Source organism: Parasteatoda tepidariorum, chromosome 5, assembly GCF_043381705.1.
Source record: "Parasteatoda tepidariorum isolate YZ-2023 chromosome 5, CAS_Ptep_4.0, whole genome shotgun sequence".
NCBI lineage: Eukaryota > Metazoa > Arthropoda > Arachnida > Araneae > Theridiidae > Parasteatoda > Parasteatoda tepidariorum.
Genome location: NC_092208.1, coordinates 65,093,119 through 65,108,807, shown reverse-complemented (window position 1 = coordinate 65,108,807; position 15,689 = coordinate 65,093,119). Strand labels below are relative to the sequence as shown.

Sequence of the window (15,689 nt, the reverse complement as noted above, 5' to 3'; positions counted from 1 at the left end):
AAAATTAAAATTCTTTTGCTTATTCATCAAAGTCCCACTCATCTTTCAGATTGTAAGCTTAAAAATATTTATAATTTACTGTTTTAGAACTTTAAAAATAAAATTTTCAGATTAAGCCTCTTGCAGTTTTTCTGATAAGGCATGTTGAGTATTTTGTTACATTCGCCCACTGACTTGCTTATTAGTTATTGTTTATCTTCTGCTCATTATTTTTTTAAGATTTATCTGTAAAAAAGTGCTCAAATTGTATTGAAAAAATTCTCCATGCTTTTCCGTACGTATTAGTCCACAAAATACATACCAGAATAAAAATTCCACCTGATCAAACATCTTTTTCGAATGCATATGGATTAATTTTTGAAAAAGATTACATTAACAATAACAATAACATCATCAAGGAAACTTTTAGTTTATCTTAAAAACATTCAGTAATTTTAACTGAGAAGTATAAGAAATTATTAAAGAAAGATGTTAATAAGGTATATTAAGCACGAAATGCACTGATGGAGTTTTTTTGCACGAATAAGCGTTTATGGAGTTATTTTTTATGCATAGTGATTGGGATAAAGATTTTAATAAAAGTAAGCAGGCTTAGGGGAATAAAAACTAAGCTAACTTTACTTTAAAAATTCATATTTTCTTAATTAAATTCAACAACATTAAACATTTATCAAATGTAATCAATTTTCTTTTTTTTTCTTCTCCCTTTCATATTTGCTTTGGTCGTGTTGAGGTTTTTCACATTAAATATTTATCTTAAATTTATTAACTGATTTTTTAATTTAATCTCTTATTATTACATAGGAAATAATTTCATTTTATTTTATTGATAAATCATGTATAATCAAAATTTTAATGAATAGTTTTAGTTCGAAACATATTTTACTTACTCGCATTTTTTGTATGAAGCCACTGAAAAATGCAATTTTCCAAATACTTCTTTTCTCGTAAAAATATTTTTGTGATTATACATGGGCCTTTAAACTCAGGGAAAAAATTGTTGGACTGTAATGGATTATAAATGGTGCTACATTGCTTAACAATTCGGATTAAGTTTATCTTTTTTATTAATATTATCACATAATAATTAATCATTAATCATCATATAATTTATAATCATATAATCATTATGTACTTTTTTACTAAATGTAAAAATTGTTGGACAGCACAGAAAAAACAATTCTGGTAAAATTACTGCACGGTGAGGTAATAACATTTCTGGTAAAAATAAAACCAAAATATACTGTTTTTGACCTATTTATTAGGTAATTTTACTACTCATATTGGAAAAATGTTTCGGAAAATCTGGTTTTTAAAATTTTAATTCTTATTACCTCACATTTAGTAAAAGATACAAAGCTAAAAAGCATATTCAATCGAATGCTGAAAATGAATAATCGAATGCTAGAATTGAACTGTCATGCTCTGAGGCAGGGATGGGCAAACTTTTTTGATCGAGGGTAAAAAATTGAAAAATAAAAGTAAAATCTTTAAAATAAAGATTTACAAGTTTTAATTTAAGTATTTAATGCAACAAATGAAATTGCGATTTCATTTTTAAAAGTTCCTTATATTGAGGTTCGAAGTAAGGTGTACTTATTTTAAGGAGCGAGGCTACATTCTTGCCTGTTTGACTACTTCTGAAATGATTTTTTCTAAGGTTCATTGTAGAGAAGACTTGTTCACATATATAAGATGAAGCACACATACTACTGATTTTAATAAATTGGGAAAACTAGCTTTTGGTAATGATTTGCAAAAAACTCAAACTGTGGCATATTTAGAAACAACTGCTTCAGATGATTGTTAGATTGCAACTCAATTAATTCAAGCTGCAAATCCGACCTCACTGTTTCACTATTTATATTGAAAGTCATGGTAAAAATATTTAACTCTGTTTAAATGGCACTGAAATCTTGAAATATGAGTTCCAACTCAAAATGGAGTTTTTTCAAGTTATCTGCATAATTCTTAAACTTCCCTTTTGGCAAGTTGAAATTCTATCCGAGGGGCGGATATAACCTTCCGGCGGGCCGCAGTTAGCTCGCCGGCCGCAGTTTACCCATCCCTGCTCTAAGGTATCATGATAAAAATTATCTAATTTTACAATATTTACCAAACTTTATCGCATATTATCTAGCCATATTTTAATGTCAATTTCACCAAAGCGCTTCGGTAAAAATTATCGCAACTTTTGGTGTTTCCATAACATGGTACATTTTACCTGAATCTTAAACATGGTAAATTTTACAATATTTTGGTAGTTTTGCTTGTATTTTTTGTCTTGGTGTGTTATGGGCCATTATCATAGTTGTTACATAGTTGAACAATTTCGATTAGTTTTATTTTTTTGATGAGTACAACAGCCAATATTTCTAAATATTGTTTACGGCATAACTATATTTGTGAATATACTCTTGGTTTTAAGTTCTGTGAAAAGAAATGTTTGATTTCTATGAACCATCAGCATTGTTGTTACATTTCTTAATAATTCCAATTTGATTTATCAAATTGTTTTTTACAAATAAAAATTTTTTTTGCTCTATTAATTAATTCGTTCAGTTTTCTTTGTCTACAAAATTTCTTTGAAAAATGTATTGTTCTGTATTTTTACTCCGTAAATAAAATCGTGCAAGCATATGTTCATCTTAAAATTCATGGTAAAAATTGTTTTGCATTCTAAAGTACGTTTAAACAAAATGTAAATGTAAAATATACGGTCAATAAATTTTCCCGTTTCATTTTTCTAAATATTTGCTTAAGGATTATATAAGAGTAAAAAAAAAACTCTAAATCTTTCTTTTCCCCGCATTCAATAGCACGTTTGAGTTCACTCTTGCAGAATAGAACGTTTCTCAAACCAGCCCTACCCTTGGCAAGAAAAAAACAAAGCAACACTTATTTTTTTCTATAAAACGACAGCTACTAAAATCTGTACACGTGACTTCACCGCTTCAGAGTTTGGCATGGCCATCTCAAAATCCGTGTCACGACTTGCACATTTGAAATTTATCCCCAAAAGGCCAAAAATAAAGAAGCCGCCTGAAAAATATCCCTGAGGAAGGGGAAAAAATCATTTCAACTTCTGGGAGATCGCGGCAGGTTGATTCAACCCAGAATGTTTTGCAAAAGGATTTGTTACTTTTTACTTCGTCCAGCGAATAGACGGAAATCGCAACCTATTCAAAACCTTTGGGATTTGAGCTGAAATAGGTTTGTTTTCTAGATAAGTCAGTCCGTATAAGAAATGTATATTTCTTTACAGTTTTTTTCATGTTTTTTTTATGTTGACATGCATATCTGAGCTGAAAACATCGTATTTTGCAAGCAGGCGAAATAGATAAATTGTAAAAAAACTGCAATGTTCAAATTTCTAGAAAAAGTTGGGATTCTAATTTGCATGTCGAAAAGGTTATCGCAGAGTTAAGTTAAAAAATAAACTGTTTTTACCATAAAAAAGATATTTCATGGTATATATTTTTTAAGATTAATACGGATATTTTCTTGAAAGCAGAAATACGGAACAAAAAATCGAAATAATTTGAAGGTGTAATTTCGACTAAAGATGAAAAATTTGAAGAGAAAAAGATTCTGACTAGTTAGTGCGAGGATAATTTTTTTTTTTAAATTTTATTTTTATTGATCTCTAAAAGTGTTTAATTGGTTGGGTTCTGTTGGATTTCCATACTTATTTGAAAACAATAAACTCATATTCAATATTATTTATTGAAATCTGATTTGCATAATCGTGAACATAATATTAATATGTCAGTGATGTCAAATAACTCACCCAGATCTGTATTAGTTTGAAATTTAGAAAACATTATGACTAGGGGACTAACTCTTTCAATAGTATTAACAAAATTTAGAGTCAAATTAAAAAAATATCTATTTACATTTTCTCTATTTTTACAAAAAGCAGCAGAAGTTGTCAGAAACAAAAAACGCAATTAACTCAAACAATAAACTTACAAATAACATTATTTATTGAAATCTGATTCGCATAATCATGAATAGAATATGAAGAAGTTAGTTACGTAAAAAAAACAGAACTCCCACAGATCTATCAGTTTTAAATTGATTAATTCTGATTAATGGACTAACTGTTTCATTAATATTAACAAAATTTAGAGTTAATTAAAAGGTATCTGAATTTACATTTACTTTATTTTCATGTAACAGAAGTTGCCAGAAACAGAAACAAACAGCACAATTGACTTGAACAATAAACATTATTTATTGAAATCTGAATCGCATAATCGTGAATATAATATTAAGATGTTAGTTGCGTAAAAAACATATTAATCGCCCTAATCTATCTTCAGTTTGAAATTTAAAAGTAAATATTCTGATTAATGGGCTAAATCTTTAAATAGTATTAACAAAATGTAGAGTTAAATAATAAGTATCCACACTTACATGTTCTTTATTTTTACATAACAGAAGATGACAGAAACAAAAAAAAATACAATATTTTTAACATTTAATTGATTCATATCTTACAATTGAATTATCAACAAGTTATGTGCACCCGAATTTTAACTTCATACCTAAATGCACTTTAAAATAAATGCGTCTAACTCAATAGAACATTTAAATATTTACAGCAAATAATGATCTTTAGAGTTTACAATTTCTGTTACGTATCTATTGTTAGATTAAAAACTAATTTCTTATTTACGATTCCTATTTATATAATCCTTATTGCATAGGTATTTTCTTATTTTAAAATTCCTTAAATTAACTTGTTGATGAACATTCACATTCTAATGAATAACTATCATCAGAAATTCCTTAAAAAACATTTCATGAACCAAATTAGACTAAACATCATAAATTTTCTATAATGCTGGAGAAAATTATAATTAATATCAGTACTAAAAAAAGTAGTGCATACTTTGTACTACATTGACTAAAGTGAAAAACAAAGTTAATAAAGTACGATTCAAGTGCAGAGATGGACATACTATTTTTTTTGTTCTCTAGATCGGAATCTTTTGAATTGACAAAGCGTTAAATGACATTAGAAAACTAAAAGAATCATTAAATACTGCTCTTCATTTACCAAACTTCATGTCTAGGAATCATTTTATATTTTGAAAAATTCTCATCATTTTGTTAATGATCTTTCTGGTAGCCCACACTTTATCAATTTAGAGAGCTCTATTTTAATTTAATATTTCGCCCAATGGGATTTCTGTCAAATACCATGAAACTTGGTTTCTTTACCCTTCTTCAAATTTGTTTCTATATCCTGATTGGTTAAGCCACTTTGCACGCGTTTACCTCTTTACTTTTCTAATGTTATTTGGTGGTTAGAGATTAAATGAGGTTCTTGTCTAGAGAACTGAAACTATAGTATGTCCATTTCTACATTCATGTTTTTTTTCTATTTTTATTTTTATAACACTATTGTAAACTAAGTAAACCTTTACCTCTTTAACATTGAGCCATTGAGGAAAACTGTTCTAAAAATTTCCTTGTTTCACACTATTTTCTAAGTGGGAAAATAATTTTTTGATGGTTGAGAACCAACAATCATATTTTCGGGTTAAATCCAGAAATAACTCCAGGCTTTTCATATCCCATTTTATCCGTATGATTTCAGGCAATCTTTTTATTAAAATCTTATTTAGTTAATCCCTTTCTTTTATTGTAGCTCTCTAAGCTCGTATTTGAGGAAAATGTACTTTAGGAGAAATACATAAACGTAATCTTAAATTTTTTGATTGATTTATGATTACCCTTAAAATGTCTTTAGATGCTTTTAAAAGTTATAAGCGACACGATTTTTTAAAGTTTTATTTAAATTAGAATTAATTTATTGAGTTCCATACTCAGTTAATTGGTACACTTTGTATCAATATAATTCCTCCTTAGTTTTACAAGATATTTTCCTCGTTTCAACATTGCTGCAATTAATCTTGCAAACATTGATTAAGCCGCCTCACACTACAGCTCTACTAGTATCCACTACCAGTAATCCACTTAAGAAGATTCTTTGTGGAACCAACTAAACCAAGACTTGCTAAGATGCCGAATAAAGAATTATAATTTAATGCCAGGCTTGGCAACTAAACAAACCCAAACCTCGCATCGTAACTATTGTCTTTAGCTCAAATTTTTAAATCTTGACAGCTCACTTTACCGCCAAAGGCGTAGAACGCAATTATGAACTTCATTTTGTTCTTGTCCTTATATCTTCTTAAGTGTGGTTATGTTTAGAAAAGAGTATTTAAATATTTACGCTTTTGTTGAAGTGGAAAAGGTTTGGGGTGGAGGATGACATAATTAATGACCTCGGAAAATTGAAGTTGGTTGAGCCATTGGCGCTAAATTTGCTCACGGGAAACAAAGGGAACAAAGAACAAATTAATTGTTGCTTAAAGGATAGCCGCTTTCAAGAAGGTTCTTAAATGAAAGTGAAACGAAGGTTTTTTAAAAGGTAGTTTGAGAATGGAGCTGACTTATTGAAACTGTATGAAAAATGGATTGCATTCTATAGAAATTGCTTTTAACCTTTCTTTCAGATGAAAGTCGCTTTGTTACGGATGTTCATTTACATTTAAGACTTTGTATACTTTAGTTTTCTGAGCCCATGAAGTATATTAATTTTGTTACGTTTATTATTTTACTAAGTATATTAATTTTATTTGGTGAGGGTACATCAATTCTGTTGAGTTTACTGTTTATTTTTATTAACTATATTAATTTTGTTGCGTAACATACCTAACTCGTTGACTTGAGGAATCAGTGTTGCAAAAGTATAATGCACTTTATACAACCACATTTTTCATTTAAAAAGTATTTACAATCTTGCGGAAAACTAATTACTGAATAGTTTTCTATTTTGTTGAATTTGTTGATTAGTTTGATAAATGGGAAACTTCAAAAGATTTATAAATGTTTCAAAGTATCTTATAGTTAAAGTAAAGAAAATAGTAATTCAAATAAAGAACGATTGATTTGAAGGAAAATCGTTCTTCGTGTGAAACTAATTACGTTGAATTGATAGCACATTTGAATGTTCTAACTGGTGAGATTATTTCATCCTTTGCAACAATATTAGTTTATTTACTTTTTTATTAAATAATATATTTGTTATTTTATATGCCTTAGAATTCAATCACTTTTTGAGGAAAAATATGGTATGAAAAATTATTCACACTTTCCAAACCAAAACTTAAGTTAAAAAAAAAATTATAATAATTTTCAAATTTTGAGTTCATTATTTTTTAAAATTATTTTTAAATAGCAAGAGCATCTTTTATTAAGCATATGGCATCAATATAATTTTATTTAAATTTTGAAAACAAAATTTACAATCCTAAACAAATTCTGAAAAAAAATGTTAGATATTCAATTTATTATTGCTTGAGAACTCACTTTTTAAACCAAAAATGCTATTAAATAAATACGCTAATGATATAAATGCTTGCCATTATTGTGAATTTAAATGAACTCACTAGTTTATTATTTATATTTTAATATGCATGTTAAAAAATAATTATTTATTATTTACTTAAGATGTTAGATTGTATTATTGTTGGAACTAATATGATTCGTATTGTTTTCGTGTACTTTAAATAATTAAGGTCTGTCATTTCAAAAATACCAAATTTGGTATGACTCCATAATTTGGAAGTCATTTGAATTAAATCGGTAAAAATTTCTAATCGGGTGAATTTTAAATCTCCATAACAGTAAATCAATTAATATGTAAAATATCCCTGTTCAAATTGCGGTAAAATATACTGTCACTCAGGGTACCTTTATTTTTACGGTAAAACTTATTTTTATCAGAACTTGTAACGGAAAAAACATATATACAGTAATTTTTACAGTAAGAATTAATGTAAAACATTTGATTCAATTTATATCGTAATTTAATCCACAAATTTTCACATTTTAATTTATTTTAATTAAATCGAAAGATAACGAAAATCAGATAGTTAATTTCAGAGAAAGAAAGATAATGAGTATAATAAAAATTAGAAACATTCTTCACTAGATTTGGAACATCGAAATCTTTTTTATTTGGTAAAAAATAAAGAACATTAAAAGATATGATTATTTGTTTGAAAGACCTTTCAGTTTCATCTGAATTATTTAAAGCAAGTTTTAATATTTTAACTGTCATTTTTCTTCATGGCTGCTTGTTAAATTTTGATGTCCTTCTTGTGTTTTTCTCTCTAAAATATTAATTTACACCCCACGTAATATCTAAACTGCTTTTTTACGCCATTTATGATAATGATTTCGAAAATATGTATTATTGACGCTGATTATGAAAGTTCGTGAAAGAAAAATAAAATATTCAAGGTTGCCACAAATATTTTTGAACAATTTCTGAGAGAAACGGTTAATAGTATGCCAATTTTTTTATTAAACGAGTCCAACTTTCGAATCCATCCAAAAGCAGAAATTCCTTGTAAATTTCCTTGCTTAAATTTCTGTGTACGTTTATTCTAACTAGATTGCTGCATCCAAATTGTTTAATTTGTTATGCGATTAGCCTCAGTTTTATCTTCAGAAGTCTTAAATTAGTTTTAATATACAAGTTAAGACTTTGAGAAAAATTTACTATTCATGTCGATTAATCAATAAAGCATCTCGTATTCTTATCTGCTAAACAACGCTTTTTGTAACAATGTAATTTTGTTTACAGATTCAACATGTATTTTTTTTCACAATAATTTTTGTCGTATCGTCAAACATATTAGAGCGCTTTTTAATAACTCTTCTGTTATTAAACTGTTCTTAATAACTCATTATATAACTGTTCTTAATAACTCAGCGACTAAAATACTTTTTTTCACGGATTCCACTGTACTTTTCTTCACCAGTATTTTTGTCATGATCTTTAGATACAACGTCAAGTGATAAACATAATTTCGCGTTTAACAATGTATCTTTTTTTAGGGATTCCGTTTACAATGTTTCGTTAATTTTTTTTTGTAATAATTTGATATCATTCATTAAAACTTTAATCATGTACTTTTATTACAGATTTATAAATACAATCCTTTTACAATTCTTCTTATGACATTTTTAAGTATAGCATCTCTTAGTTCAGAGTTTTTAATAACATTTTGTTAAAAATGGTGTGAATTTTTCGATCTTGTTTTTGGACTAAAAATGCTTATTTTAAACTATTTGTTAAAGTGTTGCATAAGTTTCCACTGCGAAGAGTTTTTTTTTCAATTACAACTAAAATTGACTCTAAACTTCAATAAAAAAATTTCCCACAATAATTATTTAACAGTAATAAAGTAATAAAGTTAGTGAAACATTGTAATAATTTGATATCACTCATTAAAACTTTAATCATGTACTTTTATTACAGATTTATAAATGCAATCCTTTTGCGATTCTTCTTATGACATTTTTAAGTATAACATCTCTTAGTTCAGAGTTCTTAATCACATTTTGTTAAAAATGGTGTTAATTTTTCGATCTTGTTTTTTGAACTAAAACTGCTTATTTTAAACTATTTGTTAAAGTGTTGTATAAGCTTCCACTGCAAAGAGCTTTTTTTAAAATTATAACTGAAATTGACTCTAAATAAAAGTGACAATAAAAAAATTCCCCACAGCCTTCATAAAATAGAATTCTAGCGAAAGTGAATATTAACAAAAATATTTTGCAATTATTTTTTCAAAATAAAAAAATAATATGACATTATGTATAACAGATAAAAATTTATTGAACATCGTGTTCTCAAAGTGCATAATTTTCGCTATTTTCTCCATGGGAATAACACTGTTAATTAAAATTATTTTCGACACCATAACAAGTGTTAAGGACTTTCAATTTTAAAAGTTCGGGGAAAAATTATACTATTATAAATAAAAGTGCACAAAACGAACTTATATATATATTTTTAATAATTTGTATTGAAAACTTTTAAGACAGTTAAGTGCTAAATTTTTAAAAAAAATTTAAGCTTTGAAATTTTCAAAGTTGTTGAATTTAGATTAATAATAAAATATTTCTTTCACTATTCTTGATATTAAGATTTGAATATTTGCTACATTCATTAAAATATTGTGTTTCACTTATTTTTCTAGTTATCAAAGTCTGGTAGTCAAAGCGTTTATCTAAGGCATGTTGATTTAAATAGTGCCGGAATCTATCGCTGTGAAGTATCGGCAGAAGCTCCCGAGTTCCAAACTGTCGAAGCTGAAAAAGAAATGAAAGTTTTAGGTAAGCTTCACTATTTTGAGTGCCATGAAACTTCTTCTTTATTATAATATTTTAAGGCTTTTATACCGTTGAATAAATACATCGTTTTTTCGACAGATTTGGATTTTTGACCCTCAAAATATATGGGGTAGCAATAATCTGGAAACTATGGTTCTATTAGTTTGGTCAAGAGAGTGGTCGAACAATCGGACTCCTTGATGTTAATTTCTCCTTTTGGGTATTTCGTCAAATCTAGAGAGTTTTTTTAAACGAATCGAAACATTTTTGCACACAATTTTAAAATTTGTTGCATTTAAAAATAATTTCATTCAAAATATAATTTTTAATTATAATTTATTACTTTTTTCTTATTTTATTTAACGATAATCAAAGAAATATGGAATTGTGTGAGATATACCAGATATTTGGTTTTTGTAATTTTATAAGGCTAAATACAAAATTTGAATGAAATCCTTCGATTAGTTAGATCCCTTCTAAATCATTTTTTTTTAAATACACGAGTCCTTGAAAGGCTACTTTCTTTGAGTCCTTTCTGGAAGTCTACTGTCATCAACGTTTCTGCGAATACAAAACGCCGTCCTAAAATTGCTGCATAAATACATATAGTCGGGTATAGTGCGGCTCTCAGGAAAACTCCTTCAGACATCAGTTTCGCGTCGTGACGGGTACCATGGTTACAAGGAAATGTCACTTTGAATAGGGGTGTGAGGGTGAATAGTTTTGTCTTGATCTTTGCATAGGTCAACGTGAGGAAATCAAATGATCACATTCATTTCTCCCCATTAGAAATGGGCTCTCGCTTGTTACCATAGCAGCAGACAGCCCCAGACTTTTAGTCTTGAGGACTTCTCCTCATAGCCGCACTATAGCTACAGCAGGCATTGCATTCCTGCCTTGACCACTATGATCCCTGGATCTAACCCCATGCGATTTTTCTGTGTAGCTTCATAAGAGATCGCGTGTATGCTTGTCTGGGACAGATTTGAAAGCTGCTATCGTTAACTTTAAGATATTCCTGCTTCAAATAGTTTGGCAAGAATGACATTTCGACTTTCTGCGCATAGCAAAAGAAACTCAGATTAAACATTTGTGAGGAGTGCATTCAAAACTAGCTCATTGCTTCTGGCTGTATAAATATTTTTAATGAATATCTTTATTACGTTTCGCTTAGTACTCTTATGAAACTGGGGTATTTATTTTGACTTACCTTGAATTTTTAACCCTTGTCTAAAATTAAGTCAAAATTTGCACATCCTAGATTTTGCAAAATAAGAGCTGATTATCAAAATTAAAAGAATTTTCTAATTTCTTCGTCTCATCTAATGAACCAATTTAAATGTAATTTGTACACAAATAAGAGGATAAAATGCAGACAAAATAATTATTCAATAGTTGCAATAACACTCATTGGCGTCGATTGACATGAAGCAGTTTATACAAAATATGAAGATTTCTTGCTTAAACATTAATTTTTGAGCCCTAAGGTGGAATCCTAATAAAAATAAGCTCTAAATTTATTTTTATTAGGATTCTTTAGGATTTTTATTAGGATCAAAACAAATGGCAAATTTGAAACATACTTCGTAATATCAAATGCATATCACTTTAAAAATTTAGCGAATAGTTAAATGCGTAAAAAATAAATTCCATACAGGATTTGTAATAAAAAACAGAAATAATATATTACATGGAACACATTTGTAACTTTTCAATTTCTCTTAAACATTCAAATTTTAGTGATCAAATAACATAGATTTAAAAATAGTTTTTCTTACTGTAATATTCTCCATTATAGTAATCAACTTAATTAACTGCGTGAAAGATTGGCAACGGTTGAAATGATAAATGCACTCCTTCTCTAAGCTTTTAAAAACCTTGATATTATTTTTTTAAAAGTAAATTCAGTTCTTATTTAAACATGTAAATATTTATTTAATATTTAATAATTGCTGCTTTCTTGTAAGCACCCTCATTAACTACATAATAGTTTGACAATGATTGAAAGAGCAAACATACTTTATGTATGACTTCAAATACGATTTTTCTTTTTTTTTTTATGTCACATTTAGACGCACATCAACCTACGCTTATTAGACTCAAATAGTCTACAAGTGTTTGAAACTGCATTGATATTATTTTTTAAAATTTAAAATAAGTGAATATTTATACATGCAAAAATTAATTTCATGTTTTATAATTAGTGCATTCTTGTAATCTTTCTTATTTACCACATAAAAGTTTGACAATGATTGAAAGAGTAAACAAGCTTTCTCAATTACTTCAAAAATATTTTTATTTTTTTCTTCATCTAAATATCGCATTTAGACGCACAACGCCATAGGCTTCTTAGTATCAAATATAAGAGTTTGCAAGCATTTGAATATATGTTGATATTATTTTTTTTAATTAAATTCAGTAAATGTTTAAAAATTAAAAATAAATTAATTTAATATTTGCTGCATTCTTGTAACTGTCCCCATTAACTACATAAAGATTTGACAATGATTGAAGGAATAAACATACTTTCTATATGACTTCAAATACTTTTTTATTTTTCTCCACCTAAATATCACATTTAGAAGCACAACGACATGTGCTTGTTAGTCTCAAATATGAGAGTCTACAAGGACGAGTGACACACTGCATCAAATTCCCAGATTCGCGTCACGTATGATTCTCTGCATAATTTATGTCACGTCACTTGTCACTGAGTGGGGGAGATGCTTTTGAGCTCTAAATAACGAATACAGTATATATACTGTACTCCAGTCACATCAAGAGGTAGTCACGAAGTAGAAGTGAATGAGTCACGTTGTTAGTTGTTAGTACTTTTTCAACACTTCAAAACAAATTTCTTTCTCTTTGCAATAAATTTTAGATGGTTTAGAGAAAAAATAATCCTCGTTTTAAAGCTCAGCTTATTGATTGTAAGAAAATCTTCATAGGTACATATTTTTTAGACATATTGAGTCTTCTGACTGAAATATTCAAAACGTAGTCTCTTATGATTACTTTGGAAATTGAAAATCATGCAAGGATAAAAAACAATTCTGGTTAAATCACTGTACTGTATAGTAATCACATTTCTGGGGAGAAAATGTAATAAAACCAAATATACTGTAATACAACCAAAATATACGGTCTTTTAACCGTTGCATTTAGAGTTTTTTCCCGTTCATATGAGAATGATTTACCGAAAGTTCTGTTTCCGAAATTACAGTTCTGATTACCACACATTTAGTAAGATATATAAGACTGTTATGTAATTTTAACAGAATAAATAGTTTTTATGCCATTTTTTAAAGTATTATGATAAAATTACAAAATCTTCTAACATTACCAAATTTTATCAAGCATTATAACGCTATGTATTATTGTTAATTTTACCAAAATCATTGAAAAGTGGTTTGGTAAAAAGTTTTTGATGTTCCTATAGCTCAGTAAGTTTTACCGAAACGCTTTGTGTAATACGTTTGGTAAAAGTAGCAATAAAGTATTGTTTTTATAATATGTTATAAAATTTGAGAAATGTGGTAAAATATGATAATTTTAATATAATATCTAAGAGCAAGGCATAAAAACCATTAGGTTCTATTAAACTTTTCAGCTTTGCACTTTTGACTAAATGTGTGATACTTACTATAATTTTAAAAATCGGAATTTCTAGTAGGCTGTTAACTTATGAACGGAAAAATTATCAAATGAGTGATTTAAATATCGTATATTCTATGGAGCCTGAAACACGATAAATGTTACCATATTCCGTTAGTTTTGAACATATTTTTTCTCAGTGTGAATAAAATTATTTACGTTCCCCGTCAGGGAAAATAACATCCTTTATTTTGTGATAATGAGTGAAATTATTTCTCAAATGTTAATTTTTTGAACAGAGAAGCAAGTGTAAATTAACATTCTTTCAGTCATCATATTGGACAAGTAGTCAAATTATTAAGGGACTAAGTCTTTTTATATCAATTTAATTCTATATATTACCAATCGAAATATAGAATAAATTAATATAGACTAATTGAAATAATTCAACATGGTTTTTAAATTCTTTCTAGAACAGTTCGTGTTTTAAGCGTGTTTCTTTAATTTCAATCTTATATATTAGTTTTTGACCCTTAATTCGTAACAAGAATTCAAAAAAGTGTAAATATACATTAGATGGATTATTACAGAACACTATAAAATTTTCTGTTCTGGATACATTTTAATAATTTACATTATTATTTGAGTTTATAAATTTTTTTAACATTGTGAATGGTTCCTCTCCGAATGACTATCTGTATCACTTTTTCGAATTTTTAGTATATTTCGGATACCAAATAAATATGCTCCCAAAGATTAGTTTTGCATTAAAAAAAAGGAATATTAAGTATATACTCATTAGGTTTTGTAACTATTTTAGAAAGATAATGCTGTTTATTTTTATGTCTTTTGACAGAATGAGAACGATGAAAATAATCAAAACAATTCATTTCTTAATATGTAATTTTTATTTAAATAATATCTCGTAATTTTTCCCTTTAATATACTGAAAAGTAAAAATAACTTATTTCAAATTTAATGAGAAAAATAAATATTTTATTTCTTCCGATTTGTTTGGTATAATTATTTTATATAAAAAAATATGGAAATAAATTTAATACATTATTAATCACGATATTATTTTTCATTTTTTTTCAAAGTATTTTTAAGATTTGTCTTTTTATAAATGACTCTTTTTATATTTTGTTCAAAAAAACTGAAACACAATAAGAAGCATTATTTCAAAGAAGTAAAATAAAATTAATAAGCTTTAAATACTTTATTTTGTTATGATTTGTGAAAGTGAATATGAGAATTCAAAATTTCTAATCAGCTTTTGAAAAAGATTTACTTGTGAACTTGGAACTTGCATTAAAATTATTCATATAAATTATAAATACATACGATACTTTCCAATTATTAAATCAAAATGAATTTTTCATTTGTTTTGCATTTTATGATAAAAAACTAATAGCTATAATAACTTTTTTAATAAAAGGGAAATAAATAAATTTAGTAGGTTTTTTAAAAAGTAAAGTCTTAAAGAAAATAAAGATTTCATTAATTTCTAATTGCAATATATCGATTGACTTATAACTAATATTATGTACGTTATTAATATCATTTATAATATCATTTATTTAATACCATTTGATCCCCAAAAATGAGCTATGTTCCTTTTTTATGTGTTATTGTTTTTTATTTCTATGGAAATTTCTTAATTACTAACAAAGTGATAAATAAAAATGGACCGTAAACAAGATTTTTAAATTATAGAAACTTTTTACCATACAGGAAAATGCGGAATTTTTTTTAAACAATTTGAAATTAATTCAAAATATTTCTTGAAAAATATTTAAATAAAAATTAGTTTCATCTTATTTGACGTTTTCACTACTTGATGTTTATTTCAGTAACTTTTTTCATTTCGGATTTACACATTTGTAACTTTT

General features: G+C 27.1%; 1 protein-coding gene across 1 annotated transcript in view; it reads left to right on the top strand.

Moving 5' to 3' along the window:
* Positions 1 to 15,689, top strand: part of LOC107441168 (uncharacterized) — a 140,396-nt gene that overhangs the window by 99,877 nt on the left and 24,830 nt on the right. Inside the window, exon 3 of the mRNA XM_071181548.1 lies at positions 10,071 to 10,206. Within this exon, the coding sequence (XP_071037649.1) occupies positions 10,071 to 10,206 (136 nt within the window). The remainder of the gene's footprint in view (positions 1 to 10,070; positions 10,207 to 15,689) is intronic.